Raw genomic sequence first — 16,046 nt, forward strand, 5'->3', positions numbered from 1 at the left:
CAGCAGCTGGGCTGCTTTGCATCTAAAGTCAGTAGTTGGGCTCTCCTGAAACTGTTGAAGTGGAGTTTGAAAGCTGGGTTTTACGGTAACTATGGTGCAACCTCTGGCAGTAGCTGGGCTCTCCTGTAAGGATTTCATTGTGATTTTAATGGTTGGGTTCTCCCATGACCACAGCCAGTGGCTGGCTTCCTCTGTGAGTCACTAAAGTTGCTCAGCCTGGGGCTTCCTGAGGCGTCCCCGTCACCCAGCCAAGATTTGAGGGTGACTCTGATTATTTTAGAGATGACCCGAAAATTGGAAGCCAAAGAGCTTGCTGCTTCACGTATGATTTCTTTTATGCGTGAGGATAAAAACATGCTGCCAAAACGACTTTAGGTTATTCTTCCCTCTGATCCTACAAATCCCACCCTCCTGGCAGGTTTCTTTTTGTCTATAGCACAGACAGATTGGTTGTCATTATACAGAGAGTCAAACGTGTCTCGAGTATCTGCTGATAAAAAAGTCAAGAGGTGTGTTTCCAAAACCCGAGGGACTTCTAATACCTAATAGAGTACTTAAAAAAAACCCAAACACTTCTTCCTCTGTTTCGATTGTTTCTACCATTTTAGTCTCAATGGAAACAGATTTTTAGGGTTTGGGTAGTAGAGTCCAGACTTGAGGCTCTTGGTAGTTGAAACAGGACACTTTTCAGCTTCATCTTTTTATTACTACAATTCTGGATTCCATCCGTGTATTTTCCTGTAAATTGGTGAAGTTGCATGAGCCAGCTAGAGAGGCCAGTGTGTTGAAGAGCGCTTCCCATGATTCCCACATTCGTCATTGCTACAGGGAAGGGGTCCTGTGGCCTAGTGGGAAGTGACTGGGCATGCAGCGGGGCGCTGGCTCCATCCTGTCACCTGCTCCGCCATGGCCTTTGGATCCTCAGTTTTCTCCTTGTTGAATACAGGGCACCTCTGGATGCCACTCAGGGCATGCTGAGAGCTCTCTGTAGTGCAGGTTGTAGAGAACTGGGGGTCCCAGGACAGTTCTCTGCTGTGTGCACGGTGATCCCCGGGAAGACGATGCACCTGGCTTTGGCCCCACAGTGAGAGTAGGTTGTGCCCACTCGGCTTGTGGTGTAGGGACTCCAGGGATGAGGACACAGGCCCTGCCTGTGAGGAGGTTGTGCTCTGGTTGAGAAGGCATGATAGAGAGGTGTCGGGAATGACGTAAGCAAGCCCCGGTCTTAAGCAGCCATGGGAGGGTGTCTTACAGTCTGTTTTAATCACTGTTTACACGGGAGCAGCCACTGTGCGCGAGAACGTTCTGGGTGCCTGACCCGCATGGGTGAACACAACAAAGGCCCCTGTGTTTATGAGGGGGACAGAGTAACAATGCATACGTGAGTTCTCCAAACTGTGTTTGTGAGGAGAGCAGAGTAACAATACACACCAAACTGTTTGTGAGGGGGGCAGAGTACAAAATACACACATGAATTCTCAACTGTGTGTGTGAGGGGAACAGTGTAAACTGCATACATGAATTCTCCAAACGCTGGAAGGTGGTCAGTGCTCTGACAAAACAAGTGGGAGGAGGGTGGGAGCCCAGGAGGGCGGGAGGGCTGGGTGGTTATCCAGAGGGGTGGTGGAGCCAAGACATGAAGGAAGGGAGGGCGGTGGCCGAGCAGGCGTGAGTAAGCAGAGGACCGACAAGTTCTGGTTCAATTGTTGAGGTCCCTGATCTCAACTTCTGGGCATGCGGGACCTTAGGTGCTGCTGTGAGTTCAGGGCAGAGGGAAGTTGGAGCGTGGACGGTCTGGGAATCTTGTGAGAGCCCCAAGTGTGCGCCTGGTGTGGGCAGACCAAGTCAGAGGGATCGAGAAGTTAAACAAATGGAAAGAGCATGTCATGACCCCTTAGGGATCATTTATATCTTATGGGGAGCCCCGCCTGTGGGCCAGCTAAGTACCTTCTGTGCAGTGGGCCTTTCCGGACCCTTGTAGGAAGATGGGGCCAGCCTGGCCGGCTCTGCAGCCAGGCAGCTCCTGATGGCCGTCCTGAGCAGGCCTCACCGCTTTTCCTTGGATGTGTCCTTCCAGGTCACCTTTTCTATAAATTTGGCATCACGGAATCCGACTGGTACCGAATCAAGCAGAGCATTGACTCCAAGTGTCGCACGGCGTGGCGGCGCAAACAGCGGGGCCAGAGCCTGGCGGTCAAGAGCTTCTCGCGGAGAACGCCGAACTCATCTTCCTACTGCCCCTCAGGTAGGCCTCGTGCCACAGGAGAGGCCGCCCTCCCCTGCTTAGGGCAGCTGGCCTGGTGGCATTTTTAGGGGCAGCTGGAGTGTGGCCGGAGGCTCTAGCCGTTGCCAGGAGCTGAGGCCAGAGGCTTGTGTGGTGCACACAGAGCAGTGGAGCTGCAGGACCTGTGCCTGGCCCTGTGCGCCCTTCACACAGACAGCCTCAGGCCTGCTCCAGGCTCCTCAGTGAGGGACAGAGGGCCTGTTGGAGCTCCTGGAAGTCTTCTGGATGGGGGCAAGGAGGCCGAGGCCTTTGCGTGTGGCTGCCGGCCATTGTATTCTCACGATTTGCCTGGTGACTCCGGGTGAGGGGTGGGGTGGATTCTGAACTGTGCTTTATTTTTACTTTGAGTTCATGGCCCTAGTTGGATCTATCCACAAGATAATGGAAGCAGTTCTCTTGCAGTTGCCTCTCAGGCATCGCTGGGGGATTGTTTCTCCTTGGGAGAATTTTCACTAGGAATGACAATGTGACTTGATACTGCCTTTCACCCAAGACATCTCAAAATATTTTAATAAGTATTTGAATGAAAACTATTCTTTTAAAGCTCCCCACGGTAGCTGCATTGGCAGCAGCTCTTGGAACTTGAGCTCTGATTGGGGCTGGGGTCAGGATGGGAGGGCAGCCGTGGGCAGGGCCAGCTCTCCTGTTCAGTGGAGTCTTTGTCGGCCAAAACCCTTTGTTCTGGAAGGTCCTGCAAGTTACAGACCAGATCACCTGGAGTTCTCCCGGGGTCTCTTTCTGAACCGGACTTCAGGAAGTGGTTTTCCAGGGCTGTTTTGGTAGTTATCAGATATTCAGCCTCAGCTGCTGCCCAGGGGCTCCAGGATGGGAGGTGGCTGGCCACAGTGGGCCACACAAGTTGTGTCCCTAAAGCAGCGCTTTCTTGAGTGACCTGTGTTGAAGAAGCTCTTCTATTCTAGGCCTTTCTACTACAATGAGGAATTCTGCCTTGGGACTTGAGAGAGGTAGCAGTCCTGGGGGATGGGTTAACGGCATTCACTGAAATACCATGTAGCAGCGTAACCTGTGGCTGTTGAAATGGGGCTGGAGGAATATTGCTCATGACTTGAATTCTGCTCTTGAATATTCATAGCTAGGCAGAGAGTGGGCGTGAGAACTAGACTTATGGTATGAGACCATTTTTTATTGTAAATATATAGGTGTATGTGGAAGGTGATTAAACATTTATGTGTGATCATTTTTATAGTGCCTGTCTCTAGGTAGTAGGATAATTTTTATTTGTCTCTTTGTCTTTCATTGTAGTTTCTCAATTAATTCCAGTAAGCACTGCATTTGTTTTATAGTTTTAAAAAATGTTGTTTAAAAGTCAGAGGGGCCGGATGTGGTGGCTTACGCCTGTAGTCCCAGCACTTTGGGAGGCTGAGGCGAACTGATCACCTGAGGTCAGCAGTTCGAGACCAGCCTGGACAACATTGTGAAACCCCGTCTCTACTAAAAATACAAAAATTAGCCGGGTGTGGTGGTGCATGCCTGTAATCCCAGCTACTTGGGAGGCTGAGGCAGGAGAATCACTTGAACCCAGGAGGCAAAGTTTGCAGTGAGCTGAGATTGTACCACTGCACTCCAGCCTGGGTGACAGAGCGAGACGCCATCCCCCCCCCCCCCCCCCCCAAAAAAAGAGCCGGGCACAGTGGCTCACATCTGTAATCCCAGCACTTTGGGAGGCTGAGGCGGGTGGATCATGAGGTCAGGAGATCAAGACCATCCTGGCTAACATGATGAAACCCTGTCTCTACTAAAAATGCCAAAATAATTAGCTGGGCTTGGTGGCAGGCGCCTGTAGTCCTGGCTACTCAGGAGGCTGAGGCCAGGAGAATGGCGTGAACCCGGGAGGCGGAGCTTGCAGTGAGCTGAGATCGCACCACTGCACTCTAGCCTGGGCTACAGAGCAAGACTCCATCTCAAAAAAGAAAAAAAAAAAAAAAATGTCAAGGAGAGGAGATTTCTGACTTTAGTCAGGCATAGTAGCAGGAACCAGATTGAATTCCCTTGCCATCGAAATCTGGAGAAAAATCTGTGAATCGGCTGTCCTAAGACATTAGACAAGCAGCAGCACAGGACCGTGATCCTGAGAGAGGGAACACCAGAGGAGGGACGGGGGATGCCAGGCAGAGCACAGCTGCATCACCACGTGGAGGAGGTGGGTTGGGGTTGAGAGAGGCTGAGGCAGCTAAAAGTGCAGTCAAGTTCTTAAGAGCAGAGGGTTACACGGGGGCCTCCTTGGGTGTTTGGGGGATTCCAAGGCAGGCATGAGCTGAATGGTTCCTAAGCTCACACCAGGCTGGGTGGCGATTGGATTCGCAGCAGCTGTAGTGGAGAATGTTCAGTGATCAGTCACTGCACTAGCAGGCCACGCCCACTGGCGGCCAACCTATCCCAGAGTAAAGGCGGAGCTTAAAACAGCCTGAGAAAGATCACACTGAACCACAAGTAACCACACTTTTAAAAGAAAGATAACAAAACCTAGACACCCAACAAAGTAAAATTCACCATCTCCAGTATCCAGTCAAAAGTACCAGGAAGCAGGAAATTGTGACCTGTGATCAGAAAATCAGAAGATAGGAAGGGACCCTGTCTGGAATTAACTGACAGGGACATTGAAATTTATTAAATACAGGAAGGGACCCTGGCTGGAATTAACTGACTGGGACATTGAAATTTATTAAAATTACATTCAAGAATTTAAAGGAAAAAAGGAACATAGCAAGGAGAGAAATAGAAGACATCAGAAAGAACAGTAGGGAACTCCTAGACTTGAAAAGCGAGGAGAGTGGTTTCCAGGCTTGCCTGCCATGTGTTTCAGGTACGTGCACTTGGTAAAGTTAGCGGTCTGTTTCATCCAATGGGGAATCAAAACCCAAGTTAAATTACTTGCCAGGACCTTAGTGAGCAAGAAGCGGTTGTTATATAACCTGACGACTGCCAGATATGTTGGCCTGCGTCATTAGGATACTAAAATCTTGAAAGGGTAAATTTAATGAGCTGAAATTTCATAGCTGGAAATGTAGACTCAAAACATTTGCACAGGAGTAGACGGTGCTGTAGCAGCGTGGGAAGCAGAGTGTTGTGCTGGCTGCGCCGGTGTGCAGGACCTTCCTCGGAGCCCGTGCGGTTGGAAGGTGCGCTCTGGAGCACACCCATTCTTAGCTTGTCTGCCCTGTAGCCCCAGTGGGGCGTTTTGGAGCCGCTGGGAGGAGCTCTCCAGAGACTGTCAAGGTGGCAGTGGGCTGGAAACCGTTGTCTTTGGGGAAACAGTTAGAAATTGAGATTTCACAAGGCTTGATAATGGTTAGATGCCTGGAGAAGCAGCGCATCAGTGAAGAATTAGGCTGGTTTTGTAGGTGCTGAGAGGGTCAGTGGAGGAACAGCAGGTCCGCGGAGCTGGGCTTCAGCCCAGCTGGGATTTTGTCATTTTCTTCCTGGGGTCCACAAGGCTTGCTGGAGGACCTATGGTGCTGAGTGCTCTGTAACTGCCCAGGCAGACAGGAACGCACTGTGGAGCGTGCAGCACTGCTGGGGGTGGTTGCTTTGGGACATGACCCACACCTGGAGGTTCTCAGGTGGAGTCAGGGTCTTTGGCTGGAGCTGAGCTCTCCACGTTCAACATGCAGGAGGACCACCTTCGAATCTCATGAAATTCAGATTCTGATTTAGTGTCGCTGGGCAATTTCTAGCATATTGCAAGTATCAACATTTTATTATGTGACTGGGCACAGTGGCTCATATCTGTAATCCCAGCACTTTGGGAGACTGAGGCAGGTGGATCATTTGAGGTCAGGAGTTTTAAACCAGCCTGGCCAACCTGGTGAAATCCCTTCTCTACAAAAAATAAAAAAAAAATTAGCTGGGCATGGTGGTGGGTGGCTGTAATCCCAACCACTTGGAAGGCTGAGGCAAGAGAATCGCTTGAACCGAGGAGGCAGAGGTTGCAGTGAGCCAAGATCACACCACTACACTCCAGCCTGGGTGACAGAGCGAGACGGTCTCAAAAAAAAAAAGCCAACATTTTATTGTTACTTTAAAAAATGTTTTCAGTGGAATCCATGTACTATGGCAATTTAATACCTACCATTAGCTATTGGTAAAAAATACATGGAAAGTTTTTCTTTTCTCCCCTTCCCTTTCCCCTCCCCCTCCCCCTCGCTCTGTTGCCTGGAGCTAAGTGTAATGGTGTGATCTTACCTCACTGAAACCTCTGCCTCCCGGGTTCAAGTGATTCTCCTACCTCAGCCTCCCAAGTAGCTGGGACTACAGGTGCCGCCACCACGCCTGGCTAATTTTTGTATTTTTAGTAGAGACGGGGTTTTACCATGTTGGGTAGGCTGGTCTCGAACTCCTGACCTCAGGTGATCTGCCTGCCTTGGCCTCACAAAGTGCAGGGATTACAGGTGTGAGCCACTGTGCCCGGCCCTTCTTATTACATTTTTATGCTTACAAGTTTTTTTTTAATTAGTTATTATAATTCTCTGCAACAAAGCTACGAGTATACGTTGAAAATTAAAAAGTTTTTCTGCGCTCTTAATATTCTAAGTGTTTACGAAAATTAAGATTGAGACATCATTACAGTGAAAATTAATACACAGTACATCAAAGCAATTGTATCTCATTTTGATTAAACACAGCAAGTAAAATTTGTCGGAAATGTACCTTTAAGTGTATGGATGAGGCTTTTGTCTTGTTAGTTTAATTATCCATGGACAAATATTGCCAGCCTGAAACAGCTTTTAACGTCCACTTGAAGAGCTTTATTCATTTAAATAAGTTGGGACTGGAAGGGGTTTTGTCACAGCGACATCACTCCACTCTCAGGTCCTTCTGCGTTCCGTGTGGGAAGCCTCAGTTCCTAAGACTCACTCGTAGCGATCTCTGCAGAAGAGGGGAGACGCAGCGAGTCGAGGAAAAATGAGGCATTTCCTCTTCTCTGCTGTGGGAGTCAAGAGGGAGGGACAGGGGTGCACACATGCCACAAGAGGCAATGCCTAAGAAACTTCTCGTTCACCCCGTTCACACCTGTCGCCCCCACAGAGCCGATGATGAGCACCCCACCTCCCGCCAGCGAGCTCCCGCAGCCACAGCCGCAGCCACAGGCCCTGCACTACGCGCTGGCCAACGCTCAGCAGGTGCAGATCCACCAGATCGGAGAAGACGGACAGGTGCAAGTAGTACGTACCCTCTCCACCTCGCACCTTGGGAAAGGGGGCTGCAGGGCGGGCCACGGCAGGGCCACGGCGGCTTCCACCAGTTCCACTGTTTCGGAAGCACAGTGATAGCTTGGGAGGAGGCACAGGGTCCCCATTTAAAGTAGAGGTCGTCATAGCCATGCGCTCTTAACGTTTCACAGGTGGGGGCGGCTGCTGCAGAGCCTAGGGGTTGAAGCACATGGTGGGGCGGGCGCCCAGCTCACCTCAGTCCTGCCAGCAGGCAGGCGGGCAGTCAGCTCCGAGGGTCAGGCTGTGCGGTGGTGCCTGTCCCAGCTCGTGCTCCTGGGAAGCATCAGAAATATTTCTCAGTTCAGAAGCGCAGGCACCCTCTCCCTGAGGGAAAGAGTCATTTCTTTCTAGGATCAGTGGCAAAAGCTTGAGGTCATTGTTCCCATCAGCGTTTGCCTTGGAGTTACTCAGCACACCTAGACTGGGTGGGCACTGCCCCAGCAGTGAGTCAATGTCCTGCCTTGCCCGTGCAGAGTTCTCTGTTGGGGTTTTGTGGCCCAAGCTGTGGTCAGCCTGATGAGCTCGGGGCTGACTCCCGGGTGAAGTCCCTCTACAGACACTTCCTGGATTCTGTGGCACAAGAGTAGGGGGTGGCTGAGAAGGAAGGAAGACTCTTCTGGAAGCTTTGCTGGGTGACTAGAAATTTTACGTGTACCAGTAGACATCGCCGATGTCTTTAGTGGCACCAGCACCCTTGGGACCTCTGAAGACAGAGGTCATTGTGTGCCTCCGTGTCGCCAGGGCTTTCTCCTGGAAACAGGGTCCTTCGCTATTGAGAGTGGGGCGTGGCTCTCATCTCAGTGTGGCTTCAGCACGCTGTCTGGAAGAGGGAAGGCTTCCAGAAAATTCTGGGGCTTTTAGAGGGGGCATTACCCTTCCTCTTCCAAAGGAGATGAGACATTTATGAATAGTGAATCTTATTTAATAAGCTTATTTATTAATTTGTTTGACATTCACAACGGCAGTTCCTCTCATCTTGTTAGTAAGAAGTTCTTTGAAAGAGTTCCAGAGTAGATAACTTTGCCATAAGGTTTACATAGAACATTCTACAGGACTTTAAGATCCATTTTGACTAAGAGATAATTTCAAATAAGATAAGGAGTATTCATTTCATTTATAGGTTTATGGGAATTATTTGTCTGCCCGTATGTATAAACATTGGATTTTTTTACTTTTTTTTTTTAATCACATTTATTAGTGTTTACTCAAACTGTTTAAATAGTCATATGAGTGTTTCTTTAATTTGAAAAACGTTGCCTGCCCTATTGTGAGTGTAGGCACGTGAATAGCTCCCCTGCTCTAGCCACAAGCTCCATGCGTAGCCTCCCAGCATTCCCAGAGAGCTGAACGGATCATTTGGAAAGAGGTGTCATTCTGATTTTCTGTTTTCCCTCTTTTCTGTGTGTTGGGTACATTTTAAAATTTACTTGTTTAGTAACATTTAAAGATGTAAATACCTTTCCTGGGACCTATTGCTCATTTGTGAGGTACTGGAAGATGTTCTATGTAGGTTACACAGTAGCTCCCCCTTACCCATGCCTCCACTTTCCCAGGTTTTAATTACCCATGGTCAACTATGATCGGAAAATATTAGATGAGAAATTCCAGAAATAAACAATTTGTAAGTTTCAGATTGCGTATTCTTCTGAGTAGTAGCATGATGAAATCTGGTCGTCCTGCTCCGTCCCATCCGGGACGTGAGTCCTTCCTTTGTCCAGCATGTCCAAGCTGTGTGGCACGTATGGGCAGGAGAAAGCATAGCATACACGGGGTTCAGCACCATCCACGTAGTGGGGGGAAGGGCGCTTCTTGAAACAAAACCCTCATGGATGAGGGGGACTGCTGTGAACCAAAAGCTTAATTTAAAGAGGTGACCACAGACTGTATAGCACTATTCAGGATTCAGTTATCTTTTTGAATTATAAACAGATAAGAACAAACATTCCGGAAGACGTTTCTTGTTTCCTTTGCTTTTGATTTTCTTCTGATGCTTCTTGGTGTCTTCTCTTGCTGCGGATCCCACAGGGACACCTCCACATCGCCCAGGTGCCGCAGGGGGAGCAAGTCCAGATCACGCAGGACAGCGAGGTGAGTCACCTCTTGCTGCAGCACTGTCCCTGCAGGCACGGTGCCCGCGTGCTCTCGACCTTCATCGGTGTCACACTGCGAGGGCAGCCGGGAGCCCCAGAGGACGGGGAACATGGGCGAGGGCTTCAGGACTCTGCTTCCAGAGTGCGCGTGGCGGGCCTGCAGTCTCTGTGGCCTCGCTGCCTCCCCTCCTGTCTGTTGGTCTCCACAGCTTCTGGTCTGTCTTGGTAAAGATCTCCTGGGTTGATGTTTCTGCTCCTGGCTGGAAGTGCCCTCTGAGTACCCTTCTCTCCCTCTTTGGCCCTGTCCTTCCTGTCAGGGGAGGCCCCCAGTATGGCCGAGGTGTGGTGTGCCCCTGCACAGGTGACCTGACATACCCCCCTCACCTGCCATGTGGTCCCAGCTTCCTCGTGGCCTCTGTGGGATTAGTGCCAATTTCATGGGATGGTGGGGAATCCCATGAGGTGATGCTGCCAGTCCCGAGAGCTGGGAATAGCCCTTGACGCACCTGCCGGGTCTGTGATTATCTCAGTTGTCTCAGTTTCTGGAGCTCTACCTGGCCGTGCACTCAGAAGTGTGAGCTCAGCTGCTGTTGGGGTCTGGAATGTGAAGGCAGGAGTGACAGTCTGAGTTCTTGGAAAGCCGAGGCTGGCCGGTTGCAGTGCTCCGTGTTTGCGTGCCACAGCAGGACTGTCTCCTGGGTGGCTGGTGACTGTCCTTCGACTCTGGGCTGCTTCCTACAGCACGGGCAGTGGCAGGCGCAGGGCACTAAGCAGCACACATGTGTTGTACTGAATGACCGTGGTGCGCTCTGGGGGTTGAGGAACATAGCTGTTTCTAGGTTGTGACAATAGCACCAGCGTTGTGTTCGGTGCACAATAGTGTGTCGTTACAAAGATCTCAGGTTTCCCCACACACACCAGCAGCAGAGTCTAGGAAGCTCGGATGCTGAGGTCGAGGGGACTCATGGAGATGTTAGCATGCGAGGCCTCCCGGGAGCTCGTGCTGGGCGCAGGTGCTGTCGGGGAGCGGAGGAGAGAGAAGCCCTGCCTTTGGGGATTCACGGTGGGCGCAGAGGCTCCTGCCCAGGTGCCATGAGCAAGACTGTGGACACATGCATGCCGTGGCATGAGGAGCACCAGGGACTCAGACGTGTCTGCTGGCGGTGGCTTTAATTTGGACACCAGCAGTTCCCAGTGGGTTATCCTAAGAGACGAGCATATGCATAAGCATTCCGAGGGTGGAATCAGGGTGAGGTGAAAGGAGAGGAACGAATTCTTGTGGGGGCCGTGAGCGACTGGGAATGAGTGGGCTCATCCACACAGTAAGATGACCAGGTCACTAAGAAACATGTGATCAGATGGACGGATGGAAGGAAGCACCGGGGCGGGTGGCAGGTGGGGGACGGTCCTGGGAGGCCAGAGTGTCCAGGAAGGAGCAGGGCCTGGTTCTGTGTCTGTGGGTGGGTCAGGGACCGTCTCTGTGGAGATGCCGGGAGATGCACCAGTCAGCTCAGTGAGGTCAGGTGCAGGAGTCAGCCTGAGCGGCTGCGAGGTGCAGGATCCCAGCAGCACCTTCCAGTGCAGGAGCTGCCTTTGAGGGGCAGGGGAAGGTTTGTTTCTCAAGGCACAGACAAGTAGGGGCTGGAGGCTAAGCTCACTGTCAGAGAGCTCAGCCAGAGTTCTTGAATACCTGGAAGTCCATGCAGTTCGTCGGAATGCTTAATTTCCTTAGAGTCATTGGAAATGAAGGAAAATTGAAACAGCAGCAAAAGAAAAAACACACATTTGCTTTTTATAGTTTATTCTAAAAAATCTTGACTACTCGAATTGCAATTTTTTATTACTAGTTTTTCCTCTTTTCAGTTTTCAAAGCTGAATCCATCTTGTATAGGTGATTGACTTTTATTTTCATTAGGAATTGAATGTAGTAAGTTAGAAATTGCTGATAATGCTAATATGGCTTTGTGATCAGTGACAGTATGCAGTCTCCTCACCGTAAATTCATACCGTGTTCATTTAAAATTATTTTGTTAAAACAGGATATCTGCAAATAAACATTTAGCAGGGTCTAACAGACTTAAAACAGTTCCTTTTTACAACAACTGAAAGTGGATTTCCAGCTGGAGAGCTCTTGGTAGCTCTGTGGTTGAGTGAGTTGGTTCCTCGTGTGCGGCCCGTGTCCTGGCATGGTGATGCCGCACAGCTCAGCAAAGCGTCCTCACTGGGGGAAGCTGGGCGGCACACACATAGGACCTCTCTCTGCTACTTTCTGTACTTTTTGTGAGTCAAATTGTTTCAAAATAAAAAGTGAAGCCAAAATGACATTTTCATTTGGGGTCAGGGTGGGGGAATGTGTACAGTGCCTTTTGAGTTGTTTGTTCATCTTTAAGATAATACATAGTACCTAAAAATCTAATTATTTTATTTTGGTGCTTTTGTTGCTACTAGAGGTTGAATTTTTAGAACCAGCACTTTTCTTGTTGTTCTCAAATGGCCTGTGATGTGTCTTGGCGTGTTTGCCGAGTCTACGGGTGTCTTGGCGTGTTTCTGCTCATGACCGTCTCCTCCTCTCATTCTTTGCAGGGCAACCTCCAGATCCATCACGTGGGGCAGGATGGTCAGGTGAGTGTCCCAGTGCGGGAGTTGCGCTGCTGAGGGGTGGGGCTCTCACAGGAGGGGGTGGGACGGTCAGGTGAGTGCCCTGGTCCCCATGTACATGTGGGCATTGCGCTGCCAAGGGATGGGGCTCTCATGGGAGGGGGTGGGACGGTCAGGTGAGCGACCCCAGTCCTTACACATATACACAGGCATTGCGCTGCTGAGGGGTGGGGCTCTCACAGGACGGGGTGGGATGGTCAGATGTGTGCCCTAGTCTCCACATACATGTGGGCATTGCGCTGCCAAGGGGTGGGGCTCTCACGGGAGGGGGTGGATGGTCAGGTGAGTGCCACAGCCCCCCTGTCACATACAGGCCATTGTGCTGCCACGGAATGAGGGCTGCCACAGGAGGTAGCGAGGGTGCGAAGGCCTCTCAGTGTGAGCCCCAGAGCAGGACTGGCTTTCTTCACCATGGCAATGCACAGGCCTGGAAGGGGGAGGGTGGGGCTTGGGGGTCACATTTGCTGCTCCATAGGATTTCGGTAGCTTTTGCATTCTGGTGGAAACGTGCCCTCCCCTCCAACCCCAAACCCCACCCCGTGTAGATGGTTATTTTCTGCACACGCATGTGGATGTTGGTGGTGGTCGTGTTTGAGTAGATAGCTCTGGTAGCAAAAGGTGGTTTCACGCCTGTGTATTGCCGTCAAACTCACACACTTGCTTGCTTTCTAATCCTTGACAAAAAGAGTGACCATTCGTTGAACACCCCGGTACGGATTGTCTTTACAAAATGATGTGCCCTGACAGTGCGGGTCCTCGGGAGGGCATTGCTATGCAGGACACAGTGAACTCGCTGGAGGTTTTGAGGCTGTGTGTTCCCAGGTCCTGGTGAAGACCCTTTCTATTCAGGAGACGGCTATTACCTCTGGATCATTATTGAAGAGTCTGGGTGATCTTCCCATTTGGTAAAACAGAACCTGGGAGGTTGGCAGTGAGAACCATAAACACAGAGCTCACTGCGTAGAAAGATTGTATTCATTTTTCAAAACCACAGCGCACTGTCCTTTGAGGAACCTGCATGCGTTCCCTTTGCCAAGGCCAGGCCCTGCGGATCTCTGACCCGACTGAGCCCGGGGCACCCCCGGAGCGAGGCGCCTCACAGATGACGGGGACAGAAGGGCACGTGCGTCCTGTGAGCTTTCCCTTGACTCCTCAGAGGCACCTTGGGAGAAGGGCTGCAGACCCTCCAGAACTGGTTTATGTCAGTGTTTCTTAGTTGGAAAGTTTCTTCTTAAAGATCAGCATGAGGTTTTCTCAGGTAGTCCTGCAGCATCGCTCGTCTGTAAGTATGCAATTGCTGCTTTGGAGAAGAGCCAAAGGAACGCGCAGTTTTTAAATCCATACTTGTGGCTTTGTGCTCATTCCGCTGGGGTAATGAGACTGTGGTCGGTGCAGTGCAGGTTGGTTCTCCGTGCCTTTCTCCCCCATGGTTCTCACGGTCACTGGGGCAGCAGAGGACAGGACTCCCAGCCGGTGGTCCGTCTTAGTTTTGTGCAACATAGTGGCTTATGGTTATGCTGGTAGTGGAACTGTATCATAGTTAAAACGCTGCTGGACTTTAATTCCTAGGAAAATTTTTGTAAGGCATGTCACCTTCGATATTCCCTTGTTCCTTTCTCTGCCCCTGAACAAAATCCATTTGGAATTTTAAAGATAGAACCAGGCTTTTTACACTGTATTACTGCAGTGCTTCTGTTTATGGTTGTAGACAGAATCCTCCCAACTCTATTGTGAGGACAGAGATTCCAGCTTTTCTCAGCAGGCGTGGAGGCCCATTGACTCCAGCACAGATCTGAGTGCAGGAAGGACTCAGGGCTGATGGAGGAGTTGCTGTGTGGAATCCTCTGAACAAGGCTCTGTTCTGGTGTCTCTCATTCCTCCGTCACTGCTGCTGCCCCACATGCCTTTGCACTGCGAGCAGGGTCGCAACTGCTGCTCATTTCCGTGTCTGCCGTGGCCCCTCCAAGTCCCCACTCTAAGTGGCCTCACTGCAGAATGAATAAAGCTGCCATACTACCACTTTTTATGTGAAACGAATAATAATTTATAAATCACCTGTTTTTTTTTTCCCCTTATGAACTCTCCTATGTTCTTCCCACCTCCTGATTCCTATTATCAGTTGCATTTGTGGGACCTCAAATCAAAGATGGCTTCAGGAGAGGCCAGTGCTACCACTCAGGGTAGCAGGCAGAATCTCAGTAGATGGCCCCTGCTTCTCTTTGGAAGGAAACTGGTGTATGATTTAAAGAAACCGTTGTGTTATCTGAAGCTGCCTTTTCTGGTAAATCTGTGTAGCGAACCCCTCGTCTTCCATTTGTGGAAATTCTTTTTCCATCATTTGGCCAGTTCTCATTCCTGCAGAGCTTCACCCTGCTCATGCCGGCTTCGTCCTCCGGGCTGGCCACACGTTTGGGAGACAGAAGGATGTTTCAAAAAGCACAGAGAAGCCAACTCACCTCCATGTTGTCTACTGGGCTAAGAAGCCCCGAGCCGTGTGGGTGGTCACACAGCGCATTCGCTCTCCTCCCCGCCCCTGTGCCCACAGGAGGATAGTGCACGTGGGTCTAAGGCTCTCTCTTCTCCAGCCAGACTTGACCTCAGAAGCGTCCTTTATGTGACACTGCAGATGGCTCAGCTCCCGGTCCTGTCCCGGAGGCCCTTGGCCTGCCCTGCTTGTGAGCACTGGCTTGATTGGTGGGAGACCCTGTAGCCTACGCTCGCTCCAGGGAGCTGAGGGAAGACAAGGAACAGCACCCCAGCTGGAGTGAGAGAACACAAAGAAATGGATGCGGCTGCTTTAAGTTCCTAGATCACTGAGGATTAGCTTAGTATTCCCATCTGATTCCCTAGTTCCAACTATCATTTAAGAATGGTTATATGGCAACAGACTCAGAATCTGACAGAGCAGCTAGAAATCCTCTCGGGAGGGTGGCCAGGCCTTCCCTCTTCTGGCCATTCGTTTTCCATCCTGGGGCCAGGGTCTACGCCCTGTGTCCTGCGTCGTGCACCCAGCACCCCGTGCCCCACATCCTGCGCTCCGCCGCCTTTCCTTGTGCTGGGCTCACACGTGTTGCTGTTTTCCTCCTGTTCCACTTCTGAGATGATTGTTGCTGTTACTTCTTGCAGTTAATTGATTATTTTCTGAATCAGTGGACAACTTCTGTGAAAATAGCCTCCGTTCTTTATTCCATGGAGGGAGGGATGTGCGCAGTGCTTGTGGATTGCTGCTGGGGCGGTGGGTTTGAGGCCGCGTCTGCAGCCAGCAGCAACCTCAGTTCCAGGAGGGCCGTGGTGCCTGCGGTGCTGGGAAGTGCCATTGTGCTGCGTTGGTGTGACCCTGTCCAGTGGCTGCCAGGGGGCCATCCTTTTTGAGTCATGTTTTCTTCAAATTAAATATTGAGAGATTCTAGTCACATCCCACAGTTGCCATTTGCTGTCTGAATAGAAAACATGAAGAATTGCATGATTTGAAGCCATGTGGTCAGTTTCATGTCCACAGCAGCCTTGTTTTTCTTCCTTGCTGAGAGATGGAATGCCCCATCTGGTGCTGGGTTGCAGGCAGGGTGGGACTCACAGCTGTTTGTTGACTCTGGGAGAGCTCCCCTGGCTGAGGCCGTCTGCTGACAGGTGCTGTGCAGGTGAGCGTGACCCTGCACTAAGGAATACTGATTAGAGTCCATTTCAGGCCCTGTTGGGCACACTGAGAGTGCACAGGAACCACAGAGCCTGAGACACAGTAGGAGGGTGGGAGACGCAGTAGGAGGGTGGGAGACGCAGTAGGAG

At 50.8% G+C, this 16,046-nt stretch overlaps 1 protein-coding gene across 29 annotated transcripts in view; it reads left to right on the forward strand.

Annotated features, from left to right (window-relative positions):
• The window catches only part of BANP (BTG3 associated nuclear protein), a 124,575-nt gene that overhangs the window by 71,013 nt on the left and 37,516 nt on the right, over positions 1-16,046 (forward strand). For 22 of the 29 annotated variants that reach the window (XM_023228833.2, XM_023228845.2, XM_023228843.2 and 19 more), the window contains 4 exons: positions 2,078-2,245; positions 7,331-7,467; positions 9,532-9,603; positions 12,189-12,227. In XM_023228833.2, the coding sequence (XP_023084601.1) occupies positions 2,078-2,245; positions 7,331-7,467; positions 9,532-9,603; positions 12,189-12,227 (416 nt within the window). The remainder of the gene's footprint in view (positions 1-2,077; positions 2,246-7,330; positions 7,468-9,531; positions 9,604-12,188; positions 12,228-16,046) is intronic. The other 7 variants (XM_023228844.2, XM_023228847.2, XM_023228821.3 and 4 more) reach the window with 1 other exon arrangement.

This window comes from Piliocolobus tephrosceles, chromosome 17, assembly GCF_002776525.5.
Source record: "Piliocolobus tephrosceles isolate RC106 chromosome 17, ASM277652v3, whole genome shotgun sequence".
Classification (NCBI taxonomy): domain Eukaryota; kingdom Metazoa; phylum Chordata; class Mammalia; order Primates; family Cercopithecidae; genus Piliocolobus; species Piliocolobus tephrosceles.